The sequence below is a fragment of the Pelophylax lessonae genome (genome assembly GCF_965119305.1).
Source record: "Pelophylax lessonae genome assembly, chromosome: 3".
NCBI lineage: Eukaryota > Metazoa > Chordata > Amphibia > Anura > Ranidae > Pelophylax > Pelophylax lessonae.
In genome coordinates this window covers 569,582,882-569,597,518 of record NC_138770.1, presented here as the reverse complement: position 1 = coordinate 569,597,518, position 14,637 = coordinate 569,582,882, and the positions used below count along the sequence as shown (strand labels likewise).

The 14,637-nt window shown below is 44.7% G+C and overlaps 1 protein-coding gene across 3 annotated transcripts in view; it reads right to left on the bottom strand.

Annotated features, from left to right (window-relative positions):
* Nucleotides 1-14,637, bottom strand: part of VRK2 (VRK serine/threonine kinase 2) — a gene marked incomplete at its 3' end in the record, with an annotated part of 342,168 nt that overhangs the window by 290,243 nt on the left and 37,288 nt on the right. For 2 of the 3 annotated variants that reach the window (XM_082251225.1, XM_082251226.1), the window contains exon 1: nucleotides 11,701-11,772. The exons of the other annotated variant lie outside the window; for it this stretch is intronic. In XM_082251225.1, the coding sequence (XP_082107351.1) occupies nucleotides 11,701-11,730 (30 nt within the window). In that variant the 5' untranslated portion in view covers nucleotides 11,731-11,772. Of the gene's footprint in view, nucleotides 1-11,700; nucleotides 11,773-14,637 lie in introns of those variants that run through there. 3 annotated transcript variants of the gene reach the window in all.

Genomic DNA, 14,637 nt, shown 5'->3' with positions numbered 1-14,637 from the left:
GTGACACTCATATATTTAACTCAGGTGCTTTCCATGTCTTCTGATCATCCTTAAAATGGTTCTACACCTTCATTTGAGTCCAGCTGTGTTTGATTGTACTGATTGGACTTGATTAGGAAAGCCACACACCTGTCTATATAAGACCTTCCAGATCACAATGCATATCAGAGCAAGTGAGAATCATGAGGTCAAAGGAACTGCCTGAAGAGCTCAGAGACAGAATTGTGGCAAGGCACAGATCTGGCCAAGGTTACAAAAAGATTTCTGCTGCACTTAAGGCTCCTAAGAGCACAGTGGCCTCCATAATCCTCAAATGGAAGACGTTTGGGACGACCAGAACCCTTAGTAGAGCTGGCCGTCCGGCCAAACTGAGCTATCGGGGGAGAAGAGCCTTGGTGAGAGAGGTAAAGAAGAACCCAAAGATCACTGTGGCTGAGCTCCAGAGATGCAGTCAGGAGATGGGAGAAAGTTGTAGAAAGTCAACCATCACTGCAGCCCTCCACCAGTCGGGGCTTTATGGCAAAGTGGCCCGACGAAAGCCTCTCCTCAGTGTAAGACACATGAAAGCCCGCATGGAGTTTGCTAAAAAACACCTGAAGGACTCCAAGATGGTGAGAAATAAGATTCTCTGGTCTGATGAGACCAAAATAGAACTTTTTGGCCTTAATTCTAAGCGGTATGTGTGGAGAAAACCAGGCACTGCTCATCACCTGTCCAATACAGTCCCAACAGTGAAGCGTGGTGGTGGCAGCATCATGCTGTGGGGGTGTTTTTCAGCTGCAGGGACAGGACGACTGGTTGCAATCGAGGGGAAGATGAATGCGGCCAAGTACAGGGATAACCTGGACAAAAACCTTCTCCAGAGTGCTCTGGACCTCAGACTGGGCCGAAGGTTTACCTTCCAACAAGACAATGACCCTAAGCACACAGCTAAAATAACAAAGGAGTGGCTTCACAACAACTCCGTGACTGTTCTTGAATGGCCCAGCCAGAGCCCCGACTTAAACCCAATTGAGCATCTCTGGAGAGACCTAAAAATGGCTGTCCACCAACGTTTACCATCCAACCTGACAGAACTGGAGAGGATCTGCAAGGAGGAATGGCAGAGGATCCCCAAATCCAGGTGTGAAAGACTTGTTGCATCTTTCCCAAAAAGACTCCTGGCTGTATTAGATCAAAAGGGGGCTTCTACTAAATACTGAGCAAAGGGTCTGAATACTTAGGACCATGAGATTTTTTAGTTTTTCTTTTTTAATAAATCTGCAACAATGTCAACAATTCTGTGTTTTTCTGTCAGTATGGGGTGCTATGTGTACATTCATGAGGAAGAAGAATGAACTTAAATGATTTTAGCAAATGGCTGCAATATAACAAAGAGTGAAAAATTTAAGGGGGTCTGAATACTTTCCGTACCCACTGTAACTGTAGTTTCACAAACACAATATATTTGTATATTTCCCTGCTGCCTGTTACAAAAATGTGATGTGTTATCATCACTAAAGATACATTCTGTTTCCAGCAGCAAGGTCTGCCCATGTATTTGCGACCAAATTTGTTGACTATTCCTGTCCATTAGTGGGTGCTATTTGGAGACAAGAGACAAGCTATTCATTTTGCTGAGCTGGCGGGTACTTAAGGTCAGGAGGCTGCAGGCAGCATTGCTGAAAACATTATATTTTTTTTTATTCAGGATCTTCTAGGACTAAAACAAATGTATACTTTGCAGTATTTGTAATTTAAAGCTAAAGTCCAGATATGGTATATTTTTACACAGTTACATTGGTTCAGCTTGAACCTATGTAACTATTATCACCAGCAAGTTACTTTTAAGTAAATAGTCTTTATTGATCTTTCCAAAACAGACAAACATAAATGGCTTTCGTCACCAGACATAAAGCAAACAGCTCACAATTCTAGTATAATATAAATCATACAACATGGCTCAACGTCAATCTACTGGTTCCCCACTGGGGTTTTGGGGCTTCCTGTCTGCTTCAAGGGTGCCAAAGAGGAGGCTCTCACAGCTCAGCAACCATGGCTCAATCCCAAGCTTAGTTCACCTTGCTCACTCATGTGGGTCCAGCTTTCTTTCTTACTGTCAGGTGCTGACTGTCCCTCTTCCTTTTGAAGACTCCCTTTACATGTGGTTTAACTCTCACAGGACCAGAGTCCCTGTAGTCAGGGTTTGAATGTTCTTTACACTTAAAACTCTTTGAACCTCCAAAATTCTAGGTCTCTAATAAGGAATTAGCAATCTAGTGCTGGAAACCAGTCCTCTCTTCTCCAGGCAGATCCCCAACCCTGCATGGTGGAGAACCCCTGAATACTTAACATTACCTTCACATTGTCCCCAATAAAAGAGATCATACACTGTAATGGAACCGCGACCCACACTTTGTCTGTGGGCTTCCGTCAGTATACCGCTTCCTCCCAGCCTTGAACATAGATATCAAATATCCTAGCCACCCCCATACAAAGCTAGCCGACAACTTAGCTTGTACAAGTTAGGGAACCTTCTCTTTTATTGAACAGTTTCACACAGATTATATACAGCGTGGACATCCCCCTCCTTATCAAATTACCCAATCAGGTCACGTGCCTGATTACATTATCCTGTGCAGATGAACTTGTATACAGAAATGTAATTAACTTATCTAAGGAACAACCAACACAAGCAAAATAAATAAAATTTATATTTGAGATTTTATACCCTTGTCAATCAAATGTTTACACTACTATTTATGATCCTATTTAACTCTTATGCCTGTAAAGTCCCTTTAAGTTTTTTTGCTTTCTATTTTAAAATAGGTTTCAAGTGAACCTGTGCTTTACTCATGCAAGACAAAGCAACATACTGTATATATCAAGAGCCACAAAGGATATAAATCCTGCATCCAATTCGCACTAGTGTCAACCCAACCTAAAAATGCAATAAAACCCCAAACCAAAAAATGTATTATATTGCAGCTTACCAATTCATTTTCAAGCTTTTTTCCTTAATTTTTACATGGTGAGTTTGCCAGTATATCTTTTATTTTTCAACTTATTTTAACAGACCAAGCTATCCAGCAAAACTGGTATTAGGGCTCTTTCACACAGGCGTTAAAAATAGGTGGTTGGGTCATGGTTTCAATTCTTCCTGAACCGCTATCAATGACACACAAAACTCTTGCAATAGGGAGCAGATGGAGGTTTTCAAGTTGTAGCGTTAACATTGTTTCCCATTACTATGAGGCAAAAATAATGATGCCTTTACCACACCTGTAACTTAAACGCACTGTGAATGCGCTTATGGCATTTACAGTGCAGTTGCAAGTGTGAAAGAGCCCTTAGAGTGCTGAGACAAATCATTTAACACAAATAATTTGAAGCGTTTGTTACCTTAAAAAAAAAAAAAAAAAAACAGATCCTGTTCCCTTAAAGCATGATATACAGCACAGTGCTTGTGCTGTGTAATTTGGCCCCCCGTATCACCTAAAATACCTTCCTGTACACCTACCACTGTGTGTCATGGCTGCTGAGCCCTGACTCCGTGGCCAGTGTACGTGTCTCCGTCATCCGCAGCCCTGCACTGTCCTCCTCTGTCTCCCTCTGTACTCCTCCCCCTCCCCTCCCCTCCATGCCTGTCAGATCACTAGCGCCGCTCTGCTCCCCTCCCCTCCCAGCTGCTACAAAACTATGTTATCTTTACATCATCCCCTCTGTTAGATTACAATCTGTATCCTGGTGCCTGTACTTTATGAAATAAAAGCATGTTCCTACCTGTTTTCTCAGTGCCGCTTGACCGTCACGTGACTCCCGGCTCTCTCCTCCTTTCCTCCCCACCTCCCCAGCTGATGTCAGAGGAAGTTCCAGGCCTCTCCCCCTGGAGATGTCAGACAGGGAGAGAACAGAGCTGGTAGTCACGTGATCGCTGAAAGGAGATGTGAAAACAGGTAGAAATTAGCTTTTTTTAAATAAAGCACAGGCACTAGGATACAGTTTGTAATCTAACAGAGGGGATGGTGTAAAGATCATATAGTGGCTTAACAACCACTTTAATACGGACATCAGTGCTTACAATAGTCAACTTTTATTCATTTATGTAAAACCTTTATCCCAAAAATAAAAAACTGTTCCTGTAACTACTTAAAAAAAGCATTAGCTGGAGTTTGCCTTTAGTTTGTTAGTCAAATTAATGTAAATTTGTTAGTGTATCCAACAATACCCTCTCCCCAGATTGATAATGCTGCTGTCCAAATGTGTCTCCAGTGGAGTGGAAACACCCTAAGACAAGAAGCGTATTACCTTCTAATGCAAGCCACCATATTTAAGTATTGGTAAGCAATTAGTTGTTAGAGTTAGTAACAGAAAAAACAGGGCTTGGCAGACCGTGGTGAGGTATTAGCAGGCTAAGCTTACCTTACAGAAGGAAGGTGGTCAGAAAGGTTGGGAAGAGACTCATGTGTGCCTTTTAAGAGATTTTTTTTTTTAAAGGTTTTTTATTAAACAAACAAAACACAGTACACCAAAAGAAAAATGGCATTGCAACATAAAAGAGAGGATACAGAACATACAAAGCATCCTCTCCAATCATCTAACAAAATAAAACCACAGTACAGAGAATACCCAGTAATCGTGGTAAAAGGGGGGGTAACACATTATTATAAGCAATATATAACGACACATGCGGAGCAAAAGAAGGCACTGTAGACATCGCCTAGGAGGCGTCAGACACCGAGGAGGCAGTAAGATCAGAGTCTACCCAGAAGGACCAGATTTTATTGAATTTCTTCGGACATCCTCTGGCCTCATACGTCAGTTTATACAGAGGCAGAGCCTGATTAACAATAGAGATCCAAAATGGAACGTCAGGGGGTGTGGAAGATTTCCAACGGAGAGCAATAGCTTTCCTAGCATAGAAAAAGAGCAAACGCAGCAATAGTTTCGTGCGAGCCGGAGCATCCTCATCATCCACATATCCTAGGAGACAACGAAGGGGGTTACAGACATTGGACAATTGAGAGATATCAGTTATAAAGGCCGTCACCCCTGACCAAAAGGCACGGACAGGGGGACATTCCCAAAACATGTGAAAGAAGGATCCCACACCATCAGAGCACTTAGAGCAGAGAGGGGAGGATAATGTACCAATTTTATGAAGGAACAGGGGAGTGTAGTAAGCCCTATACAGGAATTTTAATTGTATGACTCTATCCCTGGAGGAAATTACAACCGGGATTTGTTCAGGAAGGACGTCATGCCAAACCTCCTCCGTCAAGTCCGGGACGTTTTCACGCCACTGGGACTCAACCACCGCCAAGCGCTTAGACTTAGAATGCAAAAGCCTACGATAATATGTGGAGACCAGTTTCTCATGTGAAGAGTCAGAGAGGAGATATTCCAAGGGGGATGGCTCCAGCGAGACATCCCGGAGGCCGAACTGCGCAGCTGCCGCATGTCTCAGCTGGAGGTAGCGAAAATGAGCCGTAGATGGTACAGCAAAAGTGGACTGCATGTCCGCAAAGGACCGGAAGGTTCCCCGGACATACAGGTGATCAACAGACTTCACCCCAAGACGGGCCCAAAAAATACCGTCGTCCCGACCGAAAAACTCCCGAAACCGAGGATTGTGCCAAAGGGGGGCATTAGGGGAGTACGACCCCGGAGGGTCGGCCTCACCCAATGCGGTAGCCGCAAAAACCCGTAGAGTGACCGAGATAAGTGCAGTGTTCGGCCTGCCCATAGTAGATCTACGGTGCAGCAAATTTACAGAGATTCATAGGACGTGAAAATAGCCGCCTCCAAGGCCGCCGCAGCATGATTGTCCTCGGGATGGAACCACCAATGTGCGTGTGCCAACTGGGAGGCAAAATAATAAAGGCGTAGGTTGGGCGCTGCCAGTCCCCCCGCTAATACAGGTAACTGTAACGCATCTCTGGCCACACGTGCCGGCCGACCCCCCCCAGATAAATGAAGTGAAGAGCGAATCGATGACCTGGAAACGACGTTTGGTAACATATATCGGGGAGTGACTCAACACATACAGAAATCGGGGAAGGAACATCATTTTAAAAATATTGATCCTACCCAAAACCGTGAGAGGAAGCTGGGACCAGAGCTGCAAAGAAGATTTAAGTCGGGCAACCAAGGGATCTAAATTATTGGGGAGGAAACGAGACAAGGGAAGTTGAATGTCAACCCCCAAGTATCGAAACCGATCTACCACCTGGAGAGGGCATAATGCGAGAGAAGGGGGCAGAACCTGGGGATCCAGGGGGAACAGAGTAGATTTACTCCAGTTCACCCGGAAACCCGAGAAGTGACCGAAGCGATCAATAATGGACAATAGAGTGGGGAGGGATTGATGTGGATCCGCTAGATATATCAACATATCATCCGCATACAAGGAAACCTTTTCCTCCAAGCCATTGATCACAAAGCCCGCAACAGCCGCACACTGGCGGATCTGCGCAGCCAAAGGCTCAATGGCCAGGGCGAAAAGTAACGGGGACAACGGGCACCCCTGCCTAGTACCCCGAAAAATGGGAAAGGAGTCAGACACGGAATTATTGACCCTGATACGGGCACGAGGGAGATAATATAGAAGTTGTACCCATTTTATGAACCCCGGTCCGAATCCAAATTTCGCCAATACCTCCAAGAGATAAGGCCACTCCACTGAATCAAAAGCCTTGTGAGTGTCCAGGGCCACCACAACCCTGGCCCCCACAGAATCATGAGTCGTCTGAAGGTTGGTAAAAAGTCTACGCAAGTTGATCGAGGTAGACCGGCCAGGAATAAACCCCGACTGGTCCGCCCCGACCAAGTCCGTGACAACCGTATTCAGCCTCCTCGCGAGGACCTTGGCCAAAATCTTCACATCTGTATTAATAAGTGAGATCGGACGGTACGATTCACAGAGAAGAGGGTCCTTGCGCGGCTTCGGGATGAGTACTATAAGGGCTTCCGTCATGGAGGGTGGCAGACGCCCCTCCTTCAGAGCACAAGTAAACACTTTCAACAAATGGGGGACCAGCAATTCCCTATAGTGAAGATACCATTCAATGGGGAAACCATCCAAGCCAGGTGTCTTATTATGTGCAAACGTAGCTATGGCCTTGTCAATCTCCTCTGTGGTCAAAGGGGAGTCTAAGAAGCGAGATTGGTCGACCGACAATGCGGGCAATTCAATATCATATAAAAAATCATCAAGTTCGATAATAGTGTAATGGGCCTGGGTGCGGTATAAAGAGGAATAAAATTCAACAAAACTATGAAGAATAGCAGGAGTTTGTTCTACAATGACACCGGCCTGGTTGGTGACCCGGGGAATGATACAAGGTTGAAAATCCGGCCTAGCCAAGTAGGCCAACAAGCGACTGTTTTTGTCCCCCAGTTCAAAAATTCTTTGATTCTGATATAACAGTTTTTTCTGGGTGCGCTCAATAAGGACGAGATCCAAATCACGGGCTCTGGCCCGCCAAGCGGCGTGATTCTGAGGGGAGGGGTCGTCAGAGTATTGCCGTTCAGCCGTATGCAATGCCCGTTCGGCGTCAACCAACTTGGTCTGACGCGCCTTCCGAGCATGGCCTATGGCAGACGAGAAGGTGCCCCGCATAGTGGCCTTGAAGGCGTCCCAGGTCAGCAGTGCCGACCCCTCCCGTCCATTGAGCGCCCAGAAAGAATTCAATTCCGTGAGCCCCTGATCAGTCACCGCAGGGTCCGCCAGCCACAGAGGGCTTAGTCGCCACAATTTATAATTAGGTGGGGACCCCAAAGCAAGGTCCACCAGCAAAGGGGAGTGATCAGATACCGCCCGAGGGAGGTACCTGATCCCCGAGAGCGGACCCAGCAGTTCCCGAGAGAGCAAACAGAGGTCAATCCTAGATAGAGTGTGGTGTGAGCTCGAATAACAAGAAAACTCAGTAATCCCCCCATGTTTCCACCTCCAGGCGTCCGTGAGGTCCAATTTGTCTAAGTAGGAGCGCAGGGGGGTATGTTGGGAAGAAGCAGCCCCAGAGCGGTCCAAAGCATTGTCGAGGACCGTGTTAAAGTCACCCGCCATAATAAGAGGGCCCTCCGCCATTTCCAAAACCAAACCCAAAACACGGTCAAAGAATGACTTAGTAAACGGCGGGGGGACATAAACATTCACCAGGGTATAAGGTTTACCTAAATATTCAATAACAAGGATAACAAAGCACCCCGAGGGGTCCGTCTTTAAATGTTTAATAGTGACTGGAGCGGATTTGGCAATCAAAATGGACATGCCTCGGGCATAGGAAGAGTAGGTAGAGTGTAGCGCATACGCCACGTGTGCCCGCTTAAGGGCCATAACCCTGGACCCCTGGAGGTGTGTCTCCTGTAACAAAACAATGTGAGGACTATGGCGTTTTAAATAGTTAAACATCAGAGACCGTTTCACTTTAGAATTCAGCCCCCTGACGTTCCATGAGATTATACGTAGAGTAGACATAGGAATATACCAACAATCAGCGTTAGCGCCCCGTAGGTCAGCCCAAAAACAGGCAAACCCCGAAGGGCCAAGGCACAACCAGCATCTGAGAGGAGCCCAGAAAAAGGAGTACACATAAGACATAAAAAAAGTGACCACAGTAACATAGTAAACAAAATCAACTGCATCGCATAAGGAGAGAGCATGACCCCAGAAACAAAAAAAGGAAAAACTGTACCGACCCTGTGGATCAAAATGGTGCAAACAAACAAACCAAAAAGAAAAAACCCGCCTAGACCCGCAGGTTGCGGATGGCAATAGTAACAAACACCCCCTCCCCCCACCCTAGCCCACCCGGCCCTCAAACCCCAACAATTGAGAGCTTTGTAGCCCATAACAACAAAAGGAAGTCAAATGCAGGGAAACGTGGATCTGCTCGTCCTGTAGTAGACAAACGAGAAAAAACAATAAAAAGGAAAGAGATGAGGGGGGAGCCCCCCCACCCCAAAAATGCCCATCAGAAAAAACAGAAAAATAGGAACCCCGACCCCCAGAAAAAGGGAATAGCCATCTGTCCCAAAAAATCAATCAGGCGAGAGAGGGTCCATGAGGAGCACCAGGACGAGCCCAGAGCCCAACCATACTATCAGCAGACAAACAGTCTTTCATCTAGGAGGAGACCGCCGGTCCTGGCGGCCAGGAGAGCCACGGCCCAAGGAGTCCACCCAGTGCGCAGCCTCCCGAGGATCCTGGAAAAAATGAGCCTTGCCTTGAGAGATGATCCGGAGACGGGCAGGATAAAGCATACTATATGGTAACTGGAGATCACGCAGCCGCCTCTTAACTGCCATAAAGGAGGCCCGCTGCTTTTGGGTGGCTGCAGAGAAGTCAGGAAAGATGGAGATAGCATTATTATTGTAGGAGACACGGCCCTTCTCCCTGGAGGCCCGTAGCACAGCCTCCCTGTCCCGGAAATGCAGAAGTTTAATGAGAAGAGGACGAGGTGGCGCCCCTGGTGGCAGGGGGCGCAGCGGCACCCTGTGCGCCCGTTCAATGGCGAATAATGGAGAAAAAACATTCTTCCCAAAGGTGTCAAGGAGCCACTTTTCCATAAATGATTCGGGGGTCTTTCCCTCCGCCCCCTCAGGGAATCCCAGAAAGCGGAGGTTATTACGTCGGAGGCGATCCTCCATGTCAGTGATCTTATCAATGGTGGCCGTGTGACCCCTCTGTAAATCAGACACAGAGGCCTGCAAGGGGCGGTGGGCATCCTCCAGGTCGCCAATACGTTGCTCCGCGTTGCCCACCCTATGGCGGAGATTATGGACATCCTGCTTCAGGAATGACATCTCCATCCTCACAGACTCAATTTGAGTAGTGAGAGAGGCCTGACAATGGCGGATGGCATCCATGATGGCAGCAAGGGATGGCTCAGGCCTATCTACCCCCACCCCTGCCTCAGCAGCGGGGTCTAGGGGGGAGGAAAGAAGAAGGTCACTCACAGTCTCATGCCGGTGCAGGGAGGAAGAGTCGTCAGGCTCCGAACCACCTCCGTGGGAGAGAGAGGCGGATGGCTGCGAGGATCGTGCAGCAGCAGCTGGCTGGCTCGAGCTCCGTGGCGGGCCGGCGCCATCTTGGGACCGCTCGAGGAGGGAGGCCGACGGCCGGGATCCAGGCGCCTCCGGACCAGGGGGACCGATCTTCACCATCTCCGCTGATGCACCGAGGGATCAGGAGTACACGGGCGTTGGAATCAGGTGAGTAGCGGCTCGGGGTTCCACAGGATCACTGAAGGATCAGGGCAAGCAGGAGAGAGCTCCGGGACCGCGCTGCTCTCACATCAGTAGCCGGCCACGCCCCCCGCCTTTTAAGAGATTGACCTTGGGCAGCCAAGTTATTTTGGCCACCAATCTGCCTTTGGTTTGGTCATTTTGTGCAGGATATTTGTCATTCACCAGGTGATCTTTAGCATTTTCAAATATCCAAGTGGTTCTGTAAAGTACATGTCTAATGGTATGAACTCATATTGTGTTGGTGATTGTTATGGTCCCCTTGGGCTTTGAACTTAACTTTTAGTAAAAGGTTTTAGAGCTGAAGAGGTGGGGCTGAGGACAAGCTTTTCCGTTTAATGCACACTGGGATCAAAGACCTCTTCTCTGTTTACCTTATAGTAATCTTGTAGGGTATTCCAATGTATTGCTAGTTTAGGATTTTACTGTATGTAAAATCCTTAGTTATCTCCTTTCTGTCTGCAATTGGTAGCATCCTAGGGATGCTTTAATGCACATTTTTTTTTTTTTGAGAGCGGGCATTCCACACTTTTCATGGCCGCAGGGTCTCAATCCTGGTTCTCAGTGGCATCTAGGTTCCCAACTAAAGATCAGGAACTAGAGTAGTTTCTGATCATGTGATCACTGTCTCAGCTCTGACATAGTGATCACATGCAAGCTGGTGGCTCCACTGACAAAAAATAAATCCTTCAGTCTGCAGGTGAACACTGTTAAAATTTTAGATACAGTTGATTATTAAAAATAATTATGCATTAAATAAAAAAAAAACAGAAACAAATTGCAATTTTTTTTTTCTTTACATTTTTGTGCAATTGTCAACTTGTAAAGAAAAGAAAAAAAAAAAAAACAGTATGTTTTTAATTAAAACAAGGTACCAAAAACAAACCTTATGTGTCCTTAAAAATATGTAAAAAATATATATTTAGGTACGCAAATTAGTCCCAGAGTTATTGGTAAGTTAATTGACACATGCTGACACTGCTAAATATGGCCTGAGCATCTAGGCATTAATGACCCCTGGTCACAAAAAGGTTAGTTATTTGTTGTTTAGTAACTAGCTTCTGTGATCTGTTGAACCAAATATCAGGCAGTCTGGTTTTTTTATTATAGGAATGTTTTATAATAATTTGAGGAACCTAATTGAAGAGTCACTTGGCGTACGTATATATTAAAACACTAAATTCAATATTGTAAAACCAAAGGAAATGCATCCGTATTGTACACATATGTTTCTACTACTTTTTTAAATATCTGTATATATACACAGTATATATATATATATATATATATATATATATATATATCTGCTTACAATATGTATGGCATTTCAAATAGTAATAGATAACAATTATATATATATAATATATAGTTATCTCTTAAAAAAAAAAAAACTGCCATAAATATTAGGATAGGAAGAAAGCAGCATGGGACACTTATTGCTGTACACATACACTGAAATTTAGGCCAACTTACTTTCTGCGCCATGCTATTGCCCTCAGACATGAAGTGCTGTGTGTAAGAGATCAATGTTCTTGCTGGGCTAAGCCTCTGTTGAAATCACATGTGAATGCTGACACGGTGCCCAGGTGCCTTCTGTCACATGCACTCTATACTTCTGAACAAGACACACACATCCAACTTTAATAATGCCTCTGCTTTATTCTGTGCAAGAGCAATAATGGTAAGATGGGAATTTGGAACTGCCAGCTATCTCTGCTATCAGTTCACCAGGAAGGCTTAAAACAGACCCTGCGAGCCTTTGGATAAATTGTATTTTCCAAGGGTTAATTAAGCTGTCTTGAATGGCTGTGTGAAGGGTAGCAAACCTACACTTGCAGTGTTTTTTTTTTTCCTAAACCTGCTGTCGACTTTCCAGTCCCTGCTGCTTTTAGCTGTATCGATCCAGTGACTGACCTGTGAAATCCTTGATGGCTGCTAACACTGGGAGCTTACTGGAGCTTTCCAAGGGAGCTTCAGGACAGCTTATGTAGGCTAGTACAATTACCTGTCCCTCCAGGAGAGCCAATTAGTTCACAAAGAGCTGGAGCAGAACAAATGTTTTGTGTGTGATTTAGAATCTTTAAAAACCTTTGTTCTGTCTCATTCTTTTGTCTCTATCCACTATAATTTTTCAACTATTCAATTCCACCAGCCTTTTCTTTGCATGTTTCATACATTTGTGCATTGCATGGGGTATAAAAATCCAGGATAAGAATATGCATTTAAATCGACGTTTCCTAAACTAACTGCTAATGCAAGAATGGAACATTTATTGTTAAAAAACTAAAAACATTTTTACACATTTAATAATGTACAGTTAAAGCTTTCTAAATGAAAAGCATGTTTGTATTCTGTAAAATACTCTTAAAAATGAAACTGTAAGGATAAAATCCATAAATAATACAAATCAAATTCATATTGGTTTGCTCCTTGGAGGCTATATGATAGGAGCATTGTGGTTTGCTTAAAGTGAACATGTAAGCATATTTACACATTTAAGATGAAAAAGCTCAAGAACACATTTTACAAACAGAGAAAGGAACAGGGTTCATAGTGGTCCCATCTGGAAAGGACCTCTGTTGGTTCTACTGCCCTTTACTTCCCAGGAATAAAGCTTACATGTGAGCACAAACTGGAAGTTAAATTCCAAAGGAGCATCCAATGAAGTGATGTACAAAGATGCTTTCCTGTTGGTCCCCTGTGGTTTGTCATGAGACATCATAAGGGACACATATGAATGGATCCAAGCAGTGTAGCTTCCCTGGGCAGCTCTGCAGTAGGTCCTTAAGAAAAAGCGAGACTCCATTCTTTACTGGAATGTTCTGCATCATTGGGAGTTTTTTATTTTATTTACCTAAACAGTAAACTAGGGGCTGAAACTCCTACAGCACAATCTCAACAAGGTCAAAATAACCCTCTATGCATTTTTCTGATGTAAGTTAGGGATCAAATCAAAAGGCGTTCTTGTCAAATGCTGTGTTTTCCATTGAATCATGTTCTGCTAAATTTGAGTAGAAAAAAACACACTGTGTCCAAAGAAACACAGTGCGAAGAATATGAAAAACAACCTTCAAACTGCCATGAGTACTGCCCACTTAAAATGAATGGGATTTTCCTGAGCATTCCAAACTCATGTGAAACTCTGGAAGACAACTCTCTTTTACATGGATCCTTACTATTTCTTACTAAGAGCTGGACTCCCTTGACATATTGACTAAGCCCCACCCACCTACCACTAATTGGATATAGAGGACATGGCTTGCCTTGGAAGACAGGGGGTTCCAGCCTTTGATTATAAAGTAAAAACAAGTATACAAGTTCTCACAAAGGAGGGTGTTCTGACTTATAAAGATGATAATAGCAGGCATCATATGGTGTCTGGTTTTTGGCATAGCTTTTTGTTGAAAATTTTTAAGATGGAAGATCATCTTGAGGTCCTTGGTGATACCCTGTGGGAGGATGAAACGTATCGAAGCAATTTCCGTTTCTGAACGACGTCACTTCCTGTTGCCGTAGAACACATGCTGGTTACGGCGTTCCAGCAGTATCCTTGCATTTTACATGCCAGTTTTTATCCTGTTTTGTAAGTATATTTTTTACTGCACAATAAAACATCAGCCTTACAGTACTTATAGTGTAAGTGCAAAGACCAATGAAAAGCCACACATTATGATAAAAAACAGAGACATCATTACTATAAGGTTTCTGTGGAACAGTAACTGCAGTAACTGTATATTTTTGAATGAATTAGCTGAAGAGTAATAACTGAGATCAAGAGCATATAACTCAATATATTTTATCAGGCTGTTTTCAGGGGATTCCACAACTGTAAATAAATCCACAAGCAGAGGCAAACACTTCAATGACAACAAATGACAAAATGCCAACTTTATACTAGCTTGATTACCTCTACTTAAATTGGCACTATGAGTCCTGGCAGGAGGAGAGCAGAAGAATGACTTTCTCTTGTCAGACCTCTCTCTTCTATCCCCTGACACCACAGGCCCAACCACCAACACTGTACCTAATTCAGTGCTTAGTGGCTTTAAACCCAAGTCAGAATACACTGCACATACACAACATGTACAGAGCCCTAAGTATGTGTGTGCGTGCCCATATGGCACCAGTAACCTCAGTCCCATGGAAGAAGGATGAGGACTTGTATCTTCGGCTAGCCACTTTAGTTGGTGCACTTAGAACTCCTGCTTGGCTGAGGTGGTATGCTGACAGTATCCGGATAGCAAGGTAGACACTGTGACTGCTTAACAGGGCTTCAATAAGACCCAGGTTCTGGCAAGTGAAGGCAAAGGGTAGTAACTCTGTCTGTGTGCAGTGTCCTTGTTTCCTGCAGATGGGCAAGTGCCCTATCATCAATCCTGCGGTCAAGGCCCAAACTAATGTCCTGGAACA